This window comes from Hylobates moloch, unplaced genomic scaffold (assembly GCF_009828535.3).
Source record: "Hylobates moloch isolate HMO894 unplaced genomic scaffold, HMol_V3 SCAFFOLD_4, whole genome shotgun sequence".
In the NCBI taxonomy this organism is placed as follows: Eukaryota; Metazoa; Chordata; class Mammalia; order Primates; family Hylobatidae; genus Hylobates; species Hylobates moloch.
Window position 1 is genome coordinate 41,122,408 of NW_026652279.1, and position 22,380 is coordinate 41,144,787.

Genomic DNA, 22,380 nt, shown 5'->3' on the forward strand with positions numbered 1-22,380 from the left:
ACCTAAAGTATAATTAAAAAAAAAAAAAAGGAAATACAAAATAAAATGAGATACTAATTTTCACCTAAAACACTAAAATTTTTAATAATACTCCAGATTTGTGAAGATGTGGGTGACCAGGCACTCTCACACATTGTTAGTATGATAATAAAGTGTTAAAATGATCTGATAATTTTGTTTAGAAATGCATTGGATGTGTCTGAAAGAATATATAAGAAATATATAAGAAAATCACTAAGCTCTGATGCCTCTGAGGAATAGCCCTGAAGAAACTGGAGGAGGAAGGAGCCATTTACCTTTCAGGACTTTTTTAATTACTTGAATTATTTTTACCTTTGGCATGTACTACTTTTGTAATTTTAAAGGAGAAAATTGATTTATTATTTCAAAAATAACAAAGATACCACCCATATTCTCTCAAGCTATGTAGAACTCATTGTTCTTGCCTTCCAGAGCAAGGACTAGCATCCTATGATACACATAAGCTAATGTTTTTCTATGGATTTTCCTACACAGATATCCCTCAAGGTACTTCCCGTTCCTTTATAGTTTTTAGAAAAGACAATTCTTCATTTTTTGGCAGCATGGAAATAACCATGAGTCAGAGTCCATTTGAAGCATGATGGGTGGAATGAAAAAGTGAGAAGAGGCCAGGGCTGTGGGCAGGAGATGGCCATTAAAAAGTGATGCTGTGACATTGCTTCACTGCTTCACACATTAGAGCCCACAGGTCGCTGTTGACTTGAGTGTCTTCCTAATGGTGCTGCCTGAGCCATTCTGTGTATCATTCAGAACATTACTCTAAAGCTTGTATATCTTGTATGCTTTTCCCTCTAGCTGGCTGTATAGGATTCTACCTTCAGTTTCTCACAAACCCTTTGAATCCATTGACGAAGGCCATGTCACTCACAACTGGGATGAAGTTGATCCTGATCCTAACCAGGTAACCTGGTCCTGTGAATTGAAGCATATCATATGCCCAAAGACTTGATTAGAAATACCTAAATAGAATACCATGGTCATTGAAAAAAATACATAGTTTTTTAAAGGATTATTTTAATAAATGCTAAAGTGTGTCTGTTTTCTGCTCAAACTTGGGTGGTGTATTAGTCCATTCTCATGCTGCTATGAAAAAATAAACAAGACTGGGTAATTTATAAAGGAAATATTTTTAATTGACTCACAGTTCTGCATGGCTGGGGAGGCCTCAAGAAACTTACAGTCATGGCGGAAGGGGAAGCAAACACATTCTTCTTCATATGGCGGCAGGAGAGAGAAGTGTTAAGCAAAAGGGGGAAAATCCCCTTATAAAACTATCATATCTTGTGAGAACTCACTATCATGAGAACAGCATGAGGGTAACCATCCCCATGATTCAATTACCTCCCACCATGAAGGTCCCTCCCACAAAATGTGAGGATTATGGGAACTATAATTCAAGATGAGATTTGGGTGGGACACAGCCAAACCATATGAGGTGGGAATTTTGGAACTGATTGATTGATTATGTATATACATATTGTTAAAAGAAAAACCTTAGACAAATCTAATTTAACAGAGTTTAATTGGGCAAAGGACAATTCACAAATTATTCTACCTGAGCCAGGATAGGTTCTGAGAGACTCCAGTGCAGACACTAGTAGAAGACGATTTACGGACAGAAAAAGGAAAGTGATGTACAGAAAACAGAAATGAGGTACAGAAATAGCCAGATTGGTTGCAGCTCAGCATATGACTTACTTGAACACAGTTGTAACAGTGTGTCACAATGATTGGCACAAGAGTAGGTTACACATCCAATTAGGTTATGGTTCACTATGTATGGAGAAACCTTTAGGCAGAACTTAAAATATGTAAGGAGGTAGCTTTAGGATAAACTTGATTAACAGTCTGCGTGTGTGTGTGTGTGTGTGTGTGTGTGCGCGCACATGTGCACTTAAGCTTGTATTTTTCTAGCCTAATGGCATATAGATGGACACAGGAGTAGTTCGGACTTAGTAGAACTGCTCAGGTGAATTGAATGAGTGGAAATTTTATAGGTTGGTCAAAATATCTACATGCTCATAGGTTTTTTTTGTTGTTAATCTAAACTTACCACAAAATATAGAAAGCACATTCAATACAGACATCTTTGAAGAGAGGCCTTTGAAATCTGGCATAGGGGTGACAGTCTTGCTGTCTGGGCTGAATTATGCAAGTCTACTGTGGTCACAGATCACTACCACAGTCTCTTCAGACCTAGAACTTCCATTCTTTTTCTAGGAGTTTCCTCCTTTTGATCTAGTAATAGTGGGCGTTTTCTCTGCTTATCGGTATTACTTATGTATTCTGCTTGCAGAGTATATAAGATAGAATGAGACAGAACAAGTACTATAGCAATGAGATAGACCTAGTGCTATAATGGACTGAGCTCTCTTTTTTTTAACCTTCTGAGAACCCCAGTGTATTGCCTTTGTCCCTGAGTTTAGGTACGTGTCACTGATAATGGGTATGTAGGGCAGGAAGAAAAACAGACCTGGGTTTGCATCCCTGCCCCTCTACTTACTAGCTGTGTCTTAAGCTATGATGTTTCAACTGTAAAATGGGATGATAACATCTCCCTCACAGTGCTATTGTGAAGATTATGAGAGAATAGGTGTGAACCTGCTTTGTACAATGCCTGGCATGTGATAGGCAAGAACCATGATTCTGATACAGCTATTTATATTTACCTGAATTTACATTATTCAGGTAAATTCACTTCTTCATTTTATATTATTTTTTACTCTGAAGTCTTCTTCTGCTCTCTTTCCCTCCCTCCTACTCTCTCTCTCTCCCTCCCTCTCCCCCTGCCACTTTCCACAGCCCAAGGAAATCTCCTGCTTCCCCTTTGTTTACCATGATATTTTGTCTACACCTGCAAATCTCCCTTCCGTAAGTGCTTAGACTTTTTATAAGACAAAAGTCAAAATAATTTATAGACACCTTTGGTTTCCTGCCCATTTCTCTCTCTTGTCTTAATTATGGAAATCTCAGCGAAATAAGCATCTGCTACCACCCCTCTCTACCAGGGACAGGAAGGGAGGGAGGCATTTAGGGTGGAAAAATGTGAATTGGTATTTAAAATATTATCTACCTCACAGCCACTTTGAAACTAAGATATTTTGTCTAAATAACTGACCCTTAAACTTGTATGAAGTTTAATGCATAAAGCAGACATCCTCCCTGGTCCCCAGCTGGCCTATATATTGCCTTTAAGCACATTGCAAAATGCAGCCCCTATTCTAACCGCCAACCCCCTCAGACTCAGTCCCCCACACAAAGGGACACAGACTAGGCATTCAGCTCTTCCCTTTCCCCTTCAGTTGGACAAGGCACTTGTGCAAGGCACAACTTGCACAACCAACCTGGGCACCCTGACTTCACCTCATTCTTCAGTCTCATGTGGGTTCAAGTAATACGGGTGTAGTAATTATGTATATGAAGTTAACTAAATGGGGGATTATAAGAAAAGTCCATGGGAAGATTTGGATAATTTATATTATTATTTATAATGATAAATAATTATTTCTTATTATTTTGCTTCAAGATAGCAATCAAATCACTAGTGGTTAACAGGGTAGGCTGGGGAGTTCCAGGCCCTCCTGCCTGCTCATATCAATCACAACAATTTTCTAAGCCTCTCAACCTTAATAAATCTTCATAGATTTGTTTGTAGTTGTGTGGGCAACAGTGGAGCCATACTTCTTTTATGTAGTTTTATTCAGGGTGGGGGGTTAGGTTTTAAACCTAACCTTCAAGGAAAATATGTGATGTGACTCTACTTTGAGTGTGATGTGTAATATGCTCAGTAATATACCTTTATTATATATTATTATTTCCTTGACTGTCATTGCTACATTTTATTTAATATGAATACACCCTTTCATAGGAATTATTTTGGAGTTCGGGTGACATATCCATGGAAGATAATCTTGTTTGAATAGAATTTTTCTAGCTTTGTCTTTTTTTTTTTTTTTTTTTTTTTTGAGACAAGAGTCTCACTCTGTTGCTCAGCCGGGAGTACAGTGGTGTGATCACAGCTCACTGCAGCCTTGACTTCCCAGGCTCGGATGATCCTCTTACCTCAGCCTCCCAAGTAGCTGGGAGTACAGGTGTGCACCACAATGGCCGGCTAATTTTTTGTATTTTTGATAGAGAAAGGGTTTCACCATGTTGCTCAGGCTGGTCTCGAACTCCTGGGCTCAAGCGATCTGCCTGCCTGAGCCTCCCAAAGTGCTGGAATTACAGGCATGAACCACTGCACCCAGCTTAGCTTTGTCTGATTATATGAGTAAAATATACTTATAAAAACCCAAAAATATTGTAGAAATTAATAAAATATTACTGGAAGTCTCCCATCATAAGTGAGAGTCAAGTATATAATTTGTACATGTTAATTCATTATTTCATAAATAGTTGACATACATTTTGACCAGGAAGTTTGAAGCAACTGGATTAAAAAGCTTGAGTTAATACAGAGGCATCAAAATAGCTGTATCAGGGCGGGCATGGTGGCTCATGCCTGTAATCCCAGCACTTTGGGAAGCCAAGGCTGGCGGATCACCTGAGACTGGGAGTTCGAGACCAGCCTTACCTGAGGTCAGGAGTTCAAGACCAGCTTGACCAATGTGGAGAAATGCCATCTCTACTAAAAATACAAAATTAGCCAAGTGCTGCGGCGCATGCCTGAAATCCCAACTACTTGGAAGGCTGAGGCAGGAGAATTGCTTGAACCCAGGAGGCGGAGATTGTGGTGAGCCAAGATTGCGCCATTGGACTACAGCCTGGGCAACAAGAGCAAAACTCCGTCTCAAAATAATAATGACAATAATAATAATAATAGCTGTATTAGAAGTTTCTGCTTGTTTTCTAGTAGACCCTCAGCCCATATTTGTTCCTCTTCTCCCCGCTTCCCATGTTGCCCATTCTAACCTATGGTTAGAATGGCTTTGCTTTTGTCCTTGAACTTGTTGCCTTTCTTCTGTTTTGAATTTCCTGAACACTTTCTATATGGTAGCCACCAAATGAATTTCTTCTCCAATATCTTCCCTGCTCCTTTGAGACCTTGTCTTCACACACACTGGGAGAGATGTGCCTCAGTGTCTCCGTGTCTCCGTGAACACCGGCTCCATCCAGGTAGCAGTTTATGATCTTTCTGACTTGTGACCTCTGTCACCCGCCAACTACTTCTCTTTCTGTGATAAACCCTGGCTGATCTTGCAAAATCTACCCTTTTGTCTTTTTTTTTACACCTTCTTTACACGTTAATATCTCTTTCCAATTTTATACTTCATTATTTAACCACAGCATTTTGCATTCATCACTTTCTCCCTCATAACCTCCTCCAAATATGTTCTCCAGACTCTCAGCAAGAAAGGCTGAGAAATTTATATTTAGGTACCCCTCTGACAGTCCTTCCCAGCTGAAGCCTGTGTGATAGGTATGTCTTCACCTGTCATAGACCAAATCCAATATTTCATCAGCTTCACCAACTATCCACATTAGTCATCTCTGGGAATTTGAAGACCTGAGGATTGCCTGATGATTCCTCCAGTGTAACATTTAGTCCCAAAGGCAGCATCATGCAATATGCAATCATCACTGTCATCCTTGACACCCTCTCAGGAAGACTGGGGGCTGCTCCCCCTAAAGCCTTCATTTCTTTAGTGTATATTTAATCAGTTATCCAAGAATTAATGCAACCTTTTTTTGAGTGTATTTAAATTCAGCCTGAGGACATAAATTCAATTCATTAATATCTCACATAAGAAGTATGCCTAATTTTATGTGTCTGTCTCTAACTTCTGAAGTCTGAGAATTTAATGAACTAATCTACATCCAATTTAACCACGATTTTACAGATTTCAGCTAGAATTCCTGAATTCGCGTTTCTCTTTAAGGGTCTTTTAAAATTTATTTTTCTTATTATTTCATCTCTAACCTCTTGATTGTTTAAAAATCAGATTCTTGACTCAGTTAAGACTCAGCTGAGAAAATTACCTCTTTGTTCTTAACCAGTATAATTTGGACCAAGTGAGAAATACCTTAAAGCTAATTAAAGACATATCATAAAATGCCTTCTGTCTCTAGTACATGCAAATTATAAAAAAAAGTTTCAAAACAATACACCCTTACAGGGTATTTGCTGTCTAATTTGTCAAACTTTCTGGGTTTTGCCATCCTGAAATCCCCTTCCCTCCACAAATGTCTTGGATTTTCCTGCCTCTCTTGCCCAAGTCTCTCCTATTCACAGCCAGATTCCTTGAGAAATAATCTAAACCCACTTTATCACCCTCATTCACTCTTTAACCCTATGCAATTCAGCCTGCCCAGAGGACTCTATTGAAAATATTTATACCCGCTTTACACAATAGTGCATCACTCTCTAATTAATACATATTTTTATTTAAAACTTACATAAAAGTGTCAATGCCCAGTAATTCTACTAACACAGAGTTAACAACTTCTAATGTTTTGGGTTCTTTCAAGTCTTTTCTTTTTGTACATATATGTAAATAAATAATTCCTAGGATCCTATGTAGCCAGTAACCAAAAGTAATTTAAAATAATATCTGGCCAGGCACAGTGGCTCATGCCTGTAATCCCAGCACTTTGGGAGGCCAAGATGAGAGATTCACTTGAGTTCAGGAGTTTGAGACCAGCCCTGGCAACATAGCAAGACCCTGGCTCCACAAAAATGAGAAAAAAATTAGCTGAGCATGGTGGCAAGCACCGGTAGTCCCAGGCACTCAGGTGGCTGAGGTGGGAGGACTGCTCAAGCCTGGGAGGTCAGGGCTGCAGTGAGCCCTGTTTGTGCCACTGTATTCCAGCCTGGGCAACAGTGCAAAACCCTATCACAAAAAAAAAAAAAAGAAAAGAAAAAGAAAGTAAGAAAAGAAAGAAAGAAAGAAAGAGAAAGAAAAGTTAATCTTTACTTGCTTTTCCTGAAAACGTTAAAGAGTATCCAATATATGACCCACAGCAACACTTTTTAAAATCCCCTTTTTCCAGTTTTTCCCAGACTCCAACCCTCTCACATCTGTCTTCTCTCACCTCACCTCTCACCTTCCCCAAGCTCTTCATGCCTCGTCACCATTGATTGTTGGCTTCTGTCTTCCTCCCTGTACATTCTGCCTCTGGAAAATGATACCTGCACTGTAGATCCCCTACCCCCTTTGGCTGGGATAACACACTAACAGTGACCTCCACGGCAATACTGGAGATCAAGGGACTCCAGTGAGAATAGGCAAATCTGAATTTTCTGCAGAGATCAGGGAAGGGAAGAGGAAGAGGCTGTGAATACACTTATAATAGTGCTTTTTTAAAAAAAATATCAGTTACATATATATTCACTATAAGCTCATGGTGTAATGCAGTCTTAAATTATTTTCATTTAAATATCATATTTTGCTCCTTTTCCCATGTCTTTTTAAACTTCTTGAGTGTAGATATTTTTGATATTATATTATAATCCAATAAATGTTTATAAAACAATTCCTATATTGTGAGATATTTGAATTTTTTTCCATTTTTGCTATTATGTAGTAAATCCACACTGAATATAATCCTTTTCTCCTCTACATCCCAGCCTGGAACAACTGACCTCCTTCTTTTCTTCCTGAATCCCCTTTTTCCCCTGGGTTCCATGACATTGCATGATTCCTAAACCTGCAAAATAAGTGTTCTTCAAGGTCCTGAACTAGAATCTTAATATAGTTTGACTGTGTCCCCACCCAAATCTCATCTTGAATTCCCACGTGTTACGGGAAGAACCTGGTGGGAGGTGGTCTATCTGCACAAGCTCTTTCTTTGCCTGCTGCCACCCAAGTGAGACATGACTTTCTCCACCTTGCCTTCTGCTATCATTGTGAGGCTTCCCCAGCCACGTGGAACTGTAAGTCCAATTAAACCTTTTTCCTCTATAAATTACTCCATCTTGGGAACGTCTTTATCAGCAGCGTGAAAATGGACTAATACAACTCTCACCTCCCCCTTGTCATCATCTCCCCTCTGAGAGAAGGGGAAGTACTTACTCTCTCTCTTCCCTTTCTCTTCCTTACTGTCTTTCTTATCCTCCTCTTTTCTTCTCCTTCTTGTCACCCCAACCTTCCCCTTCCCCTCTGTGTTCGTCTGCTAGAGCTATCATAACAAAAAGATACTGGGTGGCTTAAGCAAAAGAGATTTATTTTCTAACAGTTCTGGATTCCAAGATTGAGGTATCGGCAGGGTTGCTTTCTTCTGAGGCCTCTCTCGTTGGCTTGTATCTTCTCCTTGGCTCCTCACATCATCGTCCCTCTGTGTCTATAGCCAAATTTCCTCTTCTTATAAGGACAGCAATCATATCAGATTAGGGTCCACTCTAGTGACCTCATTTAAATTTAATTATCCCTGTAAAGACTGCATCTCCAAATATAGTCACATTCTGAAATACAGGGGGTTAGGACTTCAACATATGAATTTGGAGGAGGAACACAATCTAGCCCATAATTCTCTCCTTCTGCTTCTTTTTCCCTCTAAATATCTACTAAGGATTCCCACTCTTTTGGATTCTCTTTGCCTTAGAGATGAAGGGATAGTTGTTGATAAGAAATAACCAAGTGGGACAAACTAACAGGAGGAACTCCTTGAGCAATAGAGGATTTTCCTAGCTCACTACACTGAATCAGGTGCCAAGTCCATAGAATGGTGATGCCTGAGTATACATAAGAGTTACCAGGGGACTTGTTGAAAATGTAGATTCCTCAGTCTTGCTCCCCAGAGATCCCAGTTCAGTAGGTCTGAGGTGGTACACAGGAGTCTCCCCAGATGATTCCCATGCAGGTTGGTGCTGGATCGCACTTTATGAAATTCTGCTGTAGACTGTGCTTTCAGGATCTCTCTGGTTCCTTTTTTCCTTTTCCTACCTCCACCTGGTTCAGACCTCATTTCTTCTTACCTAGACTATTATAATGACCTTCTATCTGATTCCTATGTCTTCCCCTCCCTATCCCACACCGTGCTGCCAGAATCAGCGTTCTAAATTATCATCTCAAAAATCTTTAAATCTAACCATCACCCGCTCCCTCCACTGCCCAGCCAATCCAGTGCAGGCTTCCAGATAACAGATCAAGAGCTCTGATTCACTATCACAGCCTTTCAGACTCTCCACTCCCTTCCATGTCCCCTACCTATCAGTCACACTAGAACCATCGTCATTTTATCTACCTGGGATTTCCTGTTCTTCCTTCACAAATATTCACCCATCTAAATCCCACTCATGATTTATGATTCATTTTAAATAATACTTTCTTCATTATGCCCTTTCAATATTTCTCAGAGTATTTAAGGTTCTACGTCTCTATCATCTTCATCTGATCTGCAGTATTCAGTACACACCTTCTTCCAAATAGAACCGCAAGTATTTGTTGAATTTGCTCCCTGATAGTTCAGATCCTATCATTCTATAAATAAATTAGATTGCATTTCTCTAAATGCATTCAGTGGTGTGTGCCAACATTACAGTGCACATTCCCCTGCTCAGCCCTTTTGGACAGCTTGCTAGCTCTTTTTACATTTCGTCTCCATCAACTTACATTTCACTTCTTGCAAAGATATGGAGCTGTCTGCAAACCAGATGATTTCATTGCTTATATCTCTTATTTTCCATATATAAGAATGTTAAATATGCCCTGCGCCAGGACTTATTCCTGAGAGAACATTTCTATTTACATTTCTCTTCCAAAGTTATTTGCACTCATCCACTTCCTTGTTTTTCTATCATGAGGTTTTCACATTTCCAGGATCTTCTGTAATGGATTACATGAGGGAAGAGACAATGTCATGTTCACCTCCAGCATCTAGCATAAAATCTGGCACACAGAGAGGTTCAATAAATATTGTTTGAAAGAATTAATATAAGGGTATTAGACAAGAAACATTGACCCTGAAGGACCTAAGCAGGGTTAGTGTCCCAGGAATCAGACTGGCCAGGGTGATTCAGCACTGGAGGAAAAGTAAACGAAGGTCAGTTTGAAAGACCACGTACAAGACCATTAAAAGGAGGGAAAGCTTGGGTTTAGGAACCAAGGAGATCAGGAATAATTTGGGAAACAGGTCAAGACAGGCTAAGATCAAAGGGCTCAGGGTGTAAGTTAATAAGAGGGTCTGAGAAAGTGTTGGCATCAGTTCTTAGTAGAGAAAATTTAACTGTTCTAAACCATCATTTTTTTCACTTCTAAAATAGAGATGACAATAATAATCACAGGGAGCCTTAGAGAGTTGTTGTGGGAATTAAATGTCATCCAACAAATATTAATTGAGTGACTATTATGTTCTATACTCTGTGCTAGGTGCTAGGTAATGGATTTAAAGCTCTTAGCTTTACATTCAAGGACAAGGTCAAATGAGAATCCAAGTTTTTGTCCTTGATGGCTCATCTTCATTTGTAACCTCATGAAAGACTTTTGTTTTGTTTTGTTTTTTGAGACAGAGCCTTGCTCTGTCACCCAGGCTGGAGTGCAGTGGTGTGATATCAGCTCACTGCAAGCTCCTCCTCTTGAGTTCAAGCGATTCTCCTGCCTCAGCCTCCCAAGTAGCTGGGATTACAGGTGCCCACCATCATGCCCAGCTAATTTTTGTATTTTTAGTAGAGACATGGTTTCACCATGTTGGCCAGACTGGCCTCGAACTCCTGACCTCAGGTGATCTGCCCACCTCGGCCTCCCAAAGTGCTGGGATTACAGGCGTGAAACACCTTGCTTGGCCTGAAAGACTTTTAGAAATCTAAATTACAGTGACTTGGATCCTCCTTATCTATACTCTTGCCTATCACCTCAAAGAACTCCAATAGATCAACCAAAGCCTGATTTCTCTCCACATAATTCATGCTACCTTTTTTTCCCTCAAATTTCCAAAGTTTCTGAAGAATTCAAGTGAGCCACGGTTTTATTTTAATCCTTCCTATCTTTCTTAGCCTGGACTGAAACTCACCACCACAAATTACCCTGGATCTCTCTGCTAACAACTATTTATACATTGTATTAGTCCATTCTCACACTGCTATAAAGAAATTCCTGAGACTGGGTAACTTACAAAGAAAGGAGGCTCATAGTTCTATAGGGTGTACAGGAAGCATAGTGGCTTCTGCTTCTGGGAGGGGCCTCAGGATGCTTCCAATCATGGTGGAAGGCAAAGGGGGAGCAAGGTATCTCAGATGGCAGGAGCAGCAGCAAGAGAGAGAGAGGAGGGAGGTGCTACACACTTTTAAAGACCAGATCTCATGAGAACTCACCGTCATGAGAACAGCACCAAGAGGGTAGTGCTAAGCCATTCGTGAGAAATCCACCCCCATTATGCGACCACCTCTCCCACCCTCTCTTGCTCCTGCTCCCATCATATGAGATGCCTCATTCCCCCTTTGCCTTCTGCCATGATTGAAAACTTTCTGAGCCTTTCCAGAAGCAGAAGCTGCTATGTTTCCTGCGCAGCCTGCAGAACTATGAGCCAATCAAATCTCTTTTCTTTATAAATTACTCAATCTCAGGTCTTTCTTTATAGCAGTGCAAGAACGAACTAACAAAGAAAATTGGTACCAAGGAGTGGGACATTGCTATAAAGACACCTGAAAATGTGGAAGTGACTTTGGAACTGGATAACTGGCAGAGATTGGAAGAGTGTGGAGGGCTCAGAAGACAGGAAGATGAGGGATAGTTTGGAACTTCCTAGAGACTTGTTAAATTGTTGTGACAAAAATGCCAATAGTGATATGAACAATAAAGTCCAGGCTGAGGAGATTTCAGATGAAAATTAGGCACTTACTGGGAACTAGATCAGAGGTCAAACTTGTTATGCCTTAGCAAAGAACTTGACTGCATTGTGCTCCTGCCCTAGGGATCTGTAGAACTCTGAACTTGAGAATGATGATTTAAGGTGTCTGGTACAAGAAATTTCTAAGTAGCAAAGCATTCAAGATGTGACCGGGCTGCTTCTAACAGCCTATGCCCACATGCATGAGCAAGTAAACGACCTGAAGTTGGAACTTAAATTTAAAAATAAGTTTAGATTTAAACCTATATTTAAATTTTAACTTGTATTTAAAGGGAAGTAGAGTGTAAAAGTTTGGAAATTTTGCAGCCTGGCCATGTGATAGAAAAGAAAAGCCCATTTTCAGGAGAAGAATTCAAACAGGCTGCAGAAATTTGCATAAATAAAAAGGAGCCAAATGCTGATAGCCAAGACAATGTGGGAAAGTCCTCAAGGGCATTTCACAGACCTTTGGGGCTGTTCATCCCATCACAGTGCCCAGAGGCCTAGGAGGGAAGAATGACTTTGTGGGCCAGGACCAGGGCCTCACTACCCTGCACAGCCTCAGGACACTGTTTTCTGCATCCCAGCTGCTTCAGCTCCTCCTGTGGCTCAAAGGGACCCAAGTACCGCTTCAAAGGGTGCAAGCCATAAGCCTTGGTAGCTTCCATGTGGTGTTAAGACTGCAGGTGCACAGGATACAAGAGTTAAGCCTTGGGAGCCTCCACCTAGATTTTAGAGGATGTATAGAAAACTTAAATGTTCAGGCAGAAGCTGGCTGCGGGGGTGGAGTGCTCACAGAGAACCTCTACTAGGGCAGTATGGAGAGGAAATGTGGGGTTGGAGCTCCCACACAGAGTCCCCGCTGGGGCATTGCCTACTGGAGCTATGAGAAGAGGGCTACCATCCTCTAGACTCCAGAAAGGTAGATCCATCCAGAGATTGCACCGTGCACCTGGAAAAGCCACAGGCACTCAATGGCAGCCCATGAGAGCAGCTGCAGGTGCTGAACCCTGCAAAGCCACCTGAGTGGGGCTGCCCAAGGCCTTGGGAGCCCACCCCTCACACCAGTGTACCCTGGATGTGGGACATTAGGTCAAAGGAGATTTTTTTGGAGCTTTAAAATTTAATGACTTCCCTGCTGTGTTTCAGACATGCATGGGGCCTGTAGACCCTTTGTTCTGGCCAATTTCTCCCTTTTGGAATGGAAGTATTTACCTAATGTCTATACCCTGATTGTATCTTGGAAGTAACTAACTTATTTTATGTTTTACAGGCTCATAGATGGAAGGGACTTAACTTGTCTCAGATGAGACTTTGGACATTTGAGTTAATACTAGAATGAGTTAAGACTTTTGGGCACTGCTGGGAAGGCATGGTTATATTTTGACATGTGAGAAGGACAGGAGATTTGGAAGGAGCCAAGGGCAGAATAATATGGTTTGGATCTGTGTCCCTACCCAAATTTCATATCAAATCGTAATCCCTAATGTTGGAGGTGGGGCCTGGCAGGAGGTGATTGGATCTTGGGGACAGTTGCTCATGAATGGTTTAGCACCATCCCTGTTGGTACTGTCCTCATGATAGTGAGTGAGTTCTCATGAGATCTGGTCATTTAAAAGTGTGTGGCACCTCCCACCTCTCTCTCTTTCTTTCTCTCTCTCTTTCTCTCTCTCTCTCTCTCGCTGCTGTTCCTGCAACGTAAGCCATGCCTGCTCCTGCTTCACCTTCTGTCATGATTGTACATTTCTTGAGGCCTCCTCAGAAGCTGAGCAGATGCCAACATCATGCTTCCTGTACAGTCTGAAGAACCATGAGCCAGTTAAATCTCTTTTCTTTATAAATTACCCAGTATCAGGTATTTCTTTATAGCAATGTGAGAACAGACTAATATGTACATTATGATGACTATTTCACCTAGAAGTTACTTCAAAATTCTTGGATAGGTGGTACTGACTTCTAATGATATGTCTGTCTATCCTCAGCCAGTGTTGTTGAGAGTACTCAAGTCATCCAATGTAGTTGAGTCCGTGGGAAATTTGGAGGGAATCTCAGTAAATTAAAGAATCTCAGTTTTGAAAGGGATACTCGGATCATCTAGTTCAACTCCCAGTATTCTAACTGGAAATATTTAGGCCAATTATCTAATATTTTCTTTTCATCTCTGAGCATGAATTTTGAATCTTGATAATCAAATGTTGACACCAATTCTGTCTTCCTCCTTTGGTAATCTTAAATAATTTTTAATTCTAACTTTGGACACCCTTAAAGATGCTTTCAAATTATTTTTGACCACCTCATTTCTAGCAAGTAAAAGTTTATCTTCCAATAGAACTCATAGAATACAGTTGTAAAATATGTGAAGCAATAATATAAGTAAAAGGATAAATAGACGAATCCACAATTTTAGTTGGAGACTTCAACACCCCTCTCTCAACAGTTGATAGAACAACTGAACAGAAAGTCAGAAAAGATATAGAAGTGATCTACAGAAGGAGCAGGATTGGAAAAAAAAATTTTTTTAACGAAAAGATATGGAAGTGATGATTTTACACATGTAGGAAGAACTGACATTTTACCTTTGTACTTTTAGAAATATTTGATTTTCTGAACATCGCCTGAATGTTATTTTGACTTCCAAAAGATCTCACAGTCCGGGCACAGTGGCTCATGCCTGTAATCCCGGCACTTTGGGAGGGCGAGGCAGGTGGATCACCTGAGGTCAGAAGTTTGAGACCAGCCTGGCCAACATGGTGAAATCTCATCTGTACTAAAAATACAAAAACTAGCCAGGCATGGGGGCATGCACCTGTAGTCCCAGCTACTCAGGAGGCTGAGGCAGGAGAATTGCTTGAACCCAGGAGGTGGAGGTTGCAGTGAGCCAATATCGCGCCACTGCACTCTAGCCTGGGTGACAGAGCGAGACTCCAACCCCCCCCAAAAAAAAGATCTCAAAAATTTACTTTAGTCTTGTTCTTAGCAATGTTCTCAGTGCCTTAAATTTATTCATCTATTCAGTCATTCAACAAATATTAATGCCTACTATAGTCAAGCCATTGCATTGGGCATTACAACTGATTTTATTGTTTTTGAAATGTTTAATAAGTAAATTCTATATAGAAGAAGCTATTTAACAATAGTGTATAGTATAAACAAACTGTTTTAAAAAGTTGTAGGACTATATTAGTCTGATCAAGCTGCCATAACAAAATACCACAGACTGGGTAGTTTAGACAACAGAAATGTATCTTCCTACAGTTCTGAAAACTGAGAGTCCAAGTCCGAGGTGTTAGCAGGGTTGATGTCTTGTGAGGCTCCTCTTTGGTTTAAAGACAGTCCTTCTTACTGTATCCTCACATAGCCTATCCTCTGAGTGCATGCAGAGAGAGAGAGATCTCTTCTTCTTATAAGGCCATCAATCCTATCAGATTAGGGCCCCACATTTATGATCTCTTTTAACTTTAAAATCCATCTCTAAACATAGTCACATTGGCGGTTAGGGCTTCGACACACAAATTTGGAAGAGGACACAATTTAGCCCATATCAAGGACTAAATCAGTCAGCAAGCATCCTTTACTTCTTTCAGAGGTTCTTCTCTGGAGAGAATTATGAAATTATAGTTCTCACCAGCACCCGTTGTTATATGTAAGAAAAAAACAAAATTTGGAGAGAAAAAATGGCTTTCCTGAAGATCACAGAGTAAATGGGAACAGAGACAGTGGCAAAAACCAAGTCTTCAGTGCACTGTCCTTTTGGTCTGGCCTTAGATCAGAGAGTTACTGCTCCACAGCATACAATAAAGCTGCAGCTGGCTTTAATAGATGTTTGTACCATGCACTCCATGGACGCTTCCTATTAATCCTCTGCTCAAGTCTCCCTCCTCCCACTTACCAAAATATCACATCAGCGCTCCTGACCAAAATCTCTGCTTTCTCTTTTGAGTACTGAGTTTATCAGAACCACCTTGGGGATTTTCTTATCCTTCATGATACAGGTCCAGTATGATCTGAATATAGACTCTGTATATCTTCTGCCATCAGGGCCAACAGATAAATGACTCCTCTCCCTATACCATCTCTGTCATTTGGCGAGGACCATTTTTTGCATTAGAGAAGGTTCATCAAGGTCATTGCTTCTTCCAGATTGTGGGCCCTGTTGAAGGTATGTTCTCTTCAATACGAAATGTAGTTGCATTTTCTTCCACCACCTCAGGCTCTCTGTTCTCATGACTTGAGGGCTAATGTGCTACAAAAGACCTTGAAAAATGACCAGCTGACCTGGTCAACCCATCAGTCTCTCTGGCTCAGCCTTCTCCACTCAAAGAAGACAAATCCCTTCTCTGAGGGCCAGGACTTTATTTCCACTCACAGCAGGGGTTTTGTTTGTTTGTTTGTTTTGTTGTTGTTGTTGTTGTTTGTTTTTTGACAGAGTCTCGCTCTGTCGCCCAAGCTGGAGTGCAATGGTGAGGTCTTGGCTCACTGCAACCTCCACCTCCCAGGTTCAGAAGATTCTCCTGCCTCAGCCTCCTAAGTAGCTGAGACTACAGGTGCATGCCACCACACCCAGCTAATTTTTGTATTTTTAGTAGAGATGGGGTTTCACTATGTTGGCCAGGCTTGTCTCAAACTCCTGACCTCATGATCCACCTGCCTTGGCCCCCCAAAGTGCTGGGATTACAGGCGTGAGCCACCGCCCCTGGCCTTACCACAGGTATTTTAACATCAGGCAGATGTAAAAAGGTATTGTCCCAGTACAACAAACCGGGCAGCAAATCCCCTGCTACTGGGATTTCTCCCTCTCTCTCTCTCTCTCTCCTTTCTTTCCCCTTGCTCATTCTTCTTTTTTCTTGATCACTTTTTTCCTTAGATTTGTAAATCCTTAGACTTGTACTAATTAATCACTCCTGCTATTTAGTAACTGGCATTGTCACTGCCACGTATGGCCCAAGATGCCAGAATTTAGTTGATTGATCGGTTGGTTGGTTGGTTGGTTGGTTGACTGGATGGACTTTTCTGAGTATGATGCTTGGTTCATCAATACAAGAATCACAGAACCTCTGGATTGGGTGTGCTGATTCTTAAACCCTAGCTGCACATTAGAAGAACTTTTATAAAATACCGATGTCTGGGCCCTACCTTCACAGATTCTGATTTAATTTGGTCTTGGTCTCAAAGGCTCTCCATGTGATTCTCATGAGTGGCCAGGATTGAGAATCTCTGGATAGAGTTAAAAGATTACCCAGGCAACCACTGATCTGATACTTAAATCCCTTCTACTGGGAAATCCAGAAATATGACTCTTTCTGAAACTAAGATTCTAGGTAGTATTGTCTTCCTAACAATCTTCCTGGGTATAAATACTCTGCTCTGTTACTATAGAAGGAAGCAGCAGGTAATGGTTAGTGGTAGACCAGAACTTCCCCTAAAAAATCCAGCAGTGCTTAGCTGTGGCACTTCCTGATGTCAGGGAAATATCCTCCTAGGTCAGTGGTTCTCAACTGGGAGAAAATTTCCCCCAAGTGATGTTTGGCAATTTCTGGAGACATTTTTGGTTGTTACAACTTGGTGGAATGTTGCTGGAACCTGGTGGAGGGAGGCCATGGATGATGCTAAGCATCCCACAATGCACAGAACACCTCCCCACAACAAAGAATTATTTGGTGTAAACTGTCAATAGTGCCAAGGTTGAGAAACCATTTCCTAGATCCTTGCCCTCAGGTCCCCCTATTATACCCCTAAGAGATACCATCATTAATGAAAGTAGTCCTAAAGCATTTCCTTCTTTCTGAAGCATGATTTCAGCACTGTTTCCCAAATCAACATTTTACATCCTTTTTAAGTATCTTAGAATGTAACCATCCTGCTCTGCTTTTAAGAAATGAAGGCTGCTGCCTGACTGTGTGTGTCAGAGAGGCAGAATAATCCCAAGGCTGCCTTTTCCACTTGCTGCTTCCTTTCCCATCTGGCTGCCTCCCTGAAATACAGAATGAGCTGAGCCCTGTGACCTGATGGAGGCCCTGCCAAGCCCACCTTGACCAGGTGCTGTAGCCAGTGGAGCTAGTCTTCAGGGAGCAGGTCGCTCCATGAAACGTGGCAGCTGGGCTTATCAGCTGCCAGCCTGGATAAGTCAGGCCTGCTGCCAAGTTGATTAATAAGCGCTGGGCTGACACTTCAAGGGCCTAAACCTGCTGATTTTCCTGCCCTCTTCCTTAGATCATTTCATTATCAAATTAAAGATTGTTGTGATTTAAACTGAACTGTCAGGCAGCCTAGGGACAAACGTGGGGTTTGGTGAAGCAGCTGAACCTGGTACTGCATTTACCAAATCAGATCTCAGCTGGGTGCCCTTTGTTTCTCTTAAAAAAATAATTTAGAACTCTAAGGGCTTGAAGTAGAAGTAGAACCTTCCCCTGCAGTGTCAGGAGCCCACACAGAGAGGCTGGCATGCCAGGAAAGGGACCTGATTATAAATAGCATGAAAAGCAGCATCAGTCAAAACTCACTGAAGTGCCTGAGCAAAATGTTAAAAGAAACAAATAGCTTTCAAAAAAGGAAGCAATGGTTTTCTTTTATTTTTATAATTTAAAGTGCTAAGGAACAAAAGCAGTTTATATTCATATAGTTTTAAACACACAAACACGCGTGTGCACGTGCACAAATAACATACAAACTAACAGAGTCCCTTTAAGGAAATGATGGATAATCATTTTAAAATAACAAAATCAAAAGTAGAGCCTCACAGAGGGGGTAGCTGTCCTTTCTTTTCTATGCAATTGATGCTATTTATTTAGAAGGTCTATGGTTTACCCTTGTGAAGTAATTTTTCTGTATGTGTATTTTTTTTCCAGCTTAGATGGAAACCATTTGAGATTCCAAAAGCATCTCAGAAGAAAGTAGACTTTGTGAGTGTAAGTCAGTCCCATCCACACCCTTCCTACTGCTCTCCTCTCTTCTGTGGTAAGTGAGCCAACCATTTGCAGGCTGAATGCCAAGCAGAAGCAGCCCTATCAGGAGGCAGCAGAGACAAAACCACCTGCATATGCTTTGGGGGCTGGTGGAGGGATGTCTTACTTACAGAAACCATATGGCCCCTGACACCAGAGGGTATTCGTGAACTATTTATATCTCAGAAAGGCCAATGGCAATTGAACATTTTCCTACTTAAGTTCCTTTCTTTTGGCTAGAACGGGGGCTTTTAACCTTTTTGCTCGCTTTGATAGTCTGATGATGTCTTTGTTTATAAATGTATAAAATAAATTATATAAAATTACAAAGAAGCTAATGATATTGAAATATAATGATAAAAATACTATTAAAAACAAATTTGATTTCGTTTATAGTCATTCATATGCTTTCTTTTTTTTTTTTTTTGAGACAGAGTCTCGCTCTGTGGCCCAGACTGGAGTGCAGTGGCGCGATCTCGGCTCACTGCAAGCTCCGCCCTCTGGGTTCACACCATTCTCCTGCCTCAGCCTCTCGGAGTAGCTGGGACTACAGGCGCCCGCCACCACGCCCGGCTAATTTTTTTTTGTATTTTTAGTAGAGACGGGGTTTCACCGTGGTCTCGATCTCCTGACCTTGTGATCCGCCCGCCTCGGCCTCCCCAAAGTGCTGGGATTACAAGCGTGAGCCACCGCGCCAGGCCATGCTTTCTTGTTAATGCGCTAAATCATAATATCTATGGAAAACATCTAATAATTCTGGTATGAGCATAAATATACTTTGAGGTATCTATAACAACTATAATGTGATATCCATGATTTTTATCATTGATAAAGTTACAGGCACCTCTAATACTGCTGTGGTTTTTTGCCCACATTCATATTAGTTGAAAGAAATGATAAATTTCACTCAGAGATTAGCAAAGGTAAATATAAAATATTTCCCATCCAAGTTCATAATCTCCCTGAAGTAGATGCTTGGGCTAGAATGGCGTCAATTCAGCATGGCAACTCTAGTTAGTACAATGCTGATTGGAAGCTCTGTTTGGTCCCAGGAGTATTGGAATAACTGCACAGAGCAAGGAGTATCTGGGGGAGAGGAGAAAGGAGCTCTAAGGAAGTGGGGCTCAAAGAGACCAGTGGAGGGTTCTGCAGACCAGCCTCAGCTCTTGGCTTACTTAGGGACAGTCTGAGTGCCCAGCCATAGGATAAATTGTTGGAAACATCTTGAAGTTCTCATCTTTATTAAGTGCTCCAGACTCTTTGTAGACTCACTTAAATATACCCTAAACTTACAAATTGAGTTAAAATACAAAATGATATCCCCATCTCCTTTCTTGTGTGAATTGTAGATACCTGGAGTAGCAGAGTTCTCTCCTTTTGACTCTCCATCTGCAGGTTTGGGGCTGAGGGCTATTTTGAGAAGACCCATGTGTTAAGGTTTCTTGCACTGTGGATCATCTGGTCACACAGCAGAGAGAATTACAGTCCATCAGAATACAGTCCTCTGCCCTGTTCCAGAGAGATTAGGCTGACCCTATTCATAAGCAGAGGGCTGCCCATAGTGGAGTGTACTTGAGGGGCATTAACTGGTCCCTGATGCTGCAACCTTCCTCCCCAAGCCTCCTAGATGCCTGATGGTACCTCCAACAGAATCTCTTCTTCCAGTTGATGTCAAGCATCAAATTGATAAAATACCAAGTAATGAACTGATACTCTGTAAGTTCTTCTGATATAGCCACTAAGACAACCCAGATTTAGGCCATGGCTAGAGACTAGGGTAAACCACAAACCAACAAACATGAGTCAGTAAATTCAAGCTCCTCAGAGGCTGCCTGGATTCCAAATGTCCCACTGGTCCCAAAGGGAAGACCCTAGTAGAAATGTGCCTCATGACCCGCAGGGACCAGTGGAAGGGCTGCCTCTTGGGCACTGTTCACATTAACCTTTCCCTCTTCTGTGGCTCTCTCCCAGGGCCTGCATACCTTGTGTGGAGCTGGAGACATAAAGTCTAACAACGGGCTTGCTATCCACATTTTCCTCTGCAATACCTCCATGGAGAACAGGTAAGTGGCTCAGTTCTAGGGCAGGACATGCCCATCTTCTAAGGGCTGTTGGCCAGAAGGCAAACTCCAGGTTTCACTCTTGTGAAGTCACATATGCACATACATAGTTGTTTTTGTTATTGGTTTTCTCCTCAAGGCAATATTGATATATGTTTATTGACAACGATAATGAATGAGACAAAAGGCATTTATCTTGACTGAACATCTGTGATATAAACAAGAACATCACATAACAATGTAAACAGAAAAGGGAGGATGGAGCCCTGGAATGCAGGAGTAGATCGAAAGGCATTTTGACTTTAAGTTTGAGTCCAAATATCCTTCTGTTGTTGTTGTTTAATATTTCAAGGATTTTTCTGAGCCAAATACGAGTGACCAATGGCCTGCGACACAGCCGTCAGGAGATCCTGAGAACATGTGCCCAAGGTGATTGGGCTACAGCTTGGTTTTATACATTTTAGGGAGATGTAAGACATCAGTCAACACATATAAGGTGTACATTAGATCCAAACTGTGGTTTTTATCTCAGTAGAAAAGTAACAGCAGATTTAAAGCAGGCAGAAAAGAAAGAGAAATAGAGAGCTTAGAAACTCTGTAGTTGCAGGTTGACCTTTGGGCTCTGAATGATACAATTTTCCCATGGGTTTAAAATGTGCACAACAGACTGTAATATGTAACCAGCTGGAGTACTAGAAACTCTGGCATACCCTTGAACTTTTCCATTTTACACAAACACTTGCAAGTAGAGGCACCTTTCTCCTTGTCTTTCCTCATTCTTAGATTATTTGTTTCCCATGTTTTTTTTCTTAAAAGGAGGAACTGAGCTGTGGCGTAGGGGTTTTTTGGGTGGTGGATAGGTGTACTGATTGTAGGCAGGACTCCACAGTATTTCACCACCGAGTCGTTTCCACCCTCTTACGTGCCTCAGTTTCTCTCTCCAGAGATCTAGCACCTCTGAGAGCCCTCAAAATGCCAAGTGATCAGCTCTTATATGCGTTTCCGGGACAAATCTTTTTAAACTATTTTTGCAGGGGGGTTCCCTGTAGGGCCACTGCACATCACAGGGGATGAATCCCCCAGACACTGCAACTCAGCCCCTAGTCACCCAGGGTGCCTTTCAGTTGGGAAGAACAAAATGCTCTTTCTCTTCAGAGCTGAGGAGCTCAGTCTCTCATTTATGCACAAAAATGACAGTCACGCGAACGCGCAGGCAAGCCAATCGAGCTAAATTTTGGGAGAAAAAACAATGGAGAAGACCATTTAGAATTCACCTCCAAACTAGAAACCAAACAGGGTACCCAAAAGGGGGTCATTCTTGTTGTCTTTAGAAAAAGACAACGGAGGCCGGGCACAGTGGATCACACCTGTAATCCCAGCAGTTTGAGAGGCCGAGGTGGGCGGATCACGAGGTCAGGAGCTCGAGACCAGCCTGGCCAACATAGTGAAACCCCATCCCTACTTAAAAATACAAAAAATTAGCTGGGCGTGGTGGTGGGCGCCGTAATCCCAGCTACTCAGGAGGGTGAGGAAGGAGAATTGCTTGAACCCGGGAGGCAGAGATTGCAGTGAGC

General features: G+C 41.6%; 1 protein-coding gene across 2 annotated transcripts in view; it reads left to right on the top strand.

Moving 5' to 3' along the window:
- Positions 1 to 22,380, top strand: part of HGD (homogentisate 1,2-dioxygenase) — a 56,282-nt gene that overhangs the window by 11,886 nt on the left and 22,016 nt on the right. Inside the window, exons 4-6 of one of the 2 annotated variants that reach the window (XM_032150074.2) lie at positions 838 to 943; positions 18,651 to 18,710; positions 20,718 to 20,809. In XM_032150074.2, coding sequence (XP_032005965.1) covers positions 838 to 943; positions 18,651 to 18,710; positions 20,718 to 20,809 — 258 coding nt within the window. The remainder of the gene's footprint in view (positions 1 to 837; positions 944 to 18,650; positions 18,711 to 20,717; positions 20,810 to 22,380) is intronic. The other variant, XM_032150075.2, reaches the window with a different exon arrangement.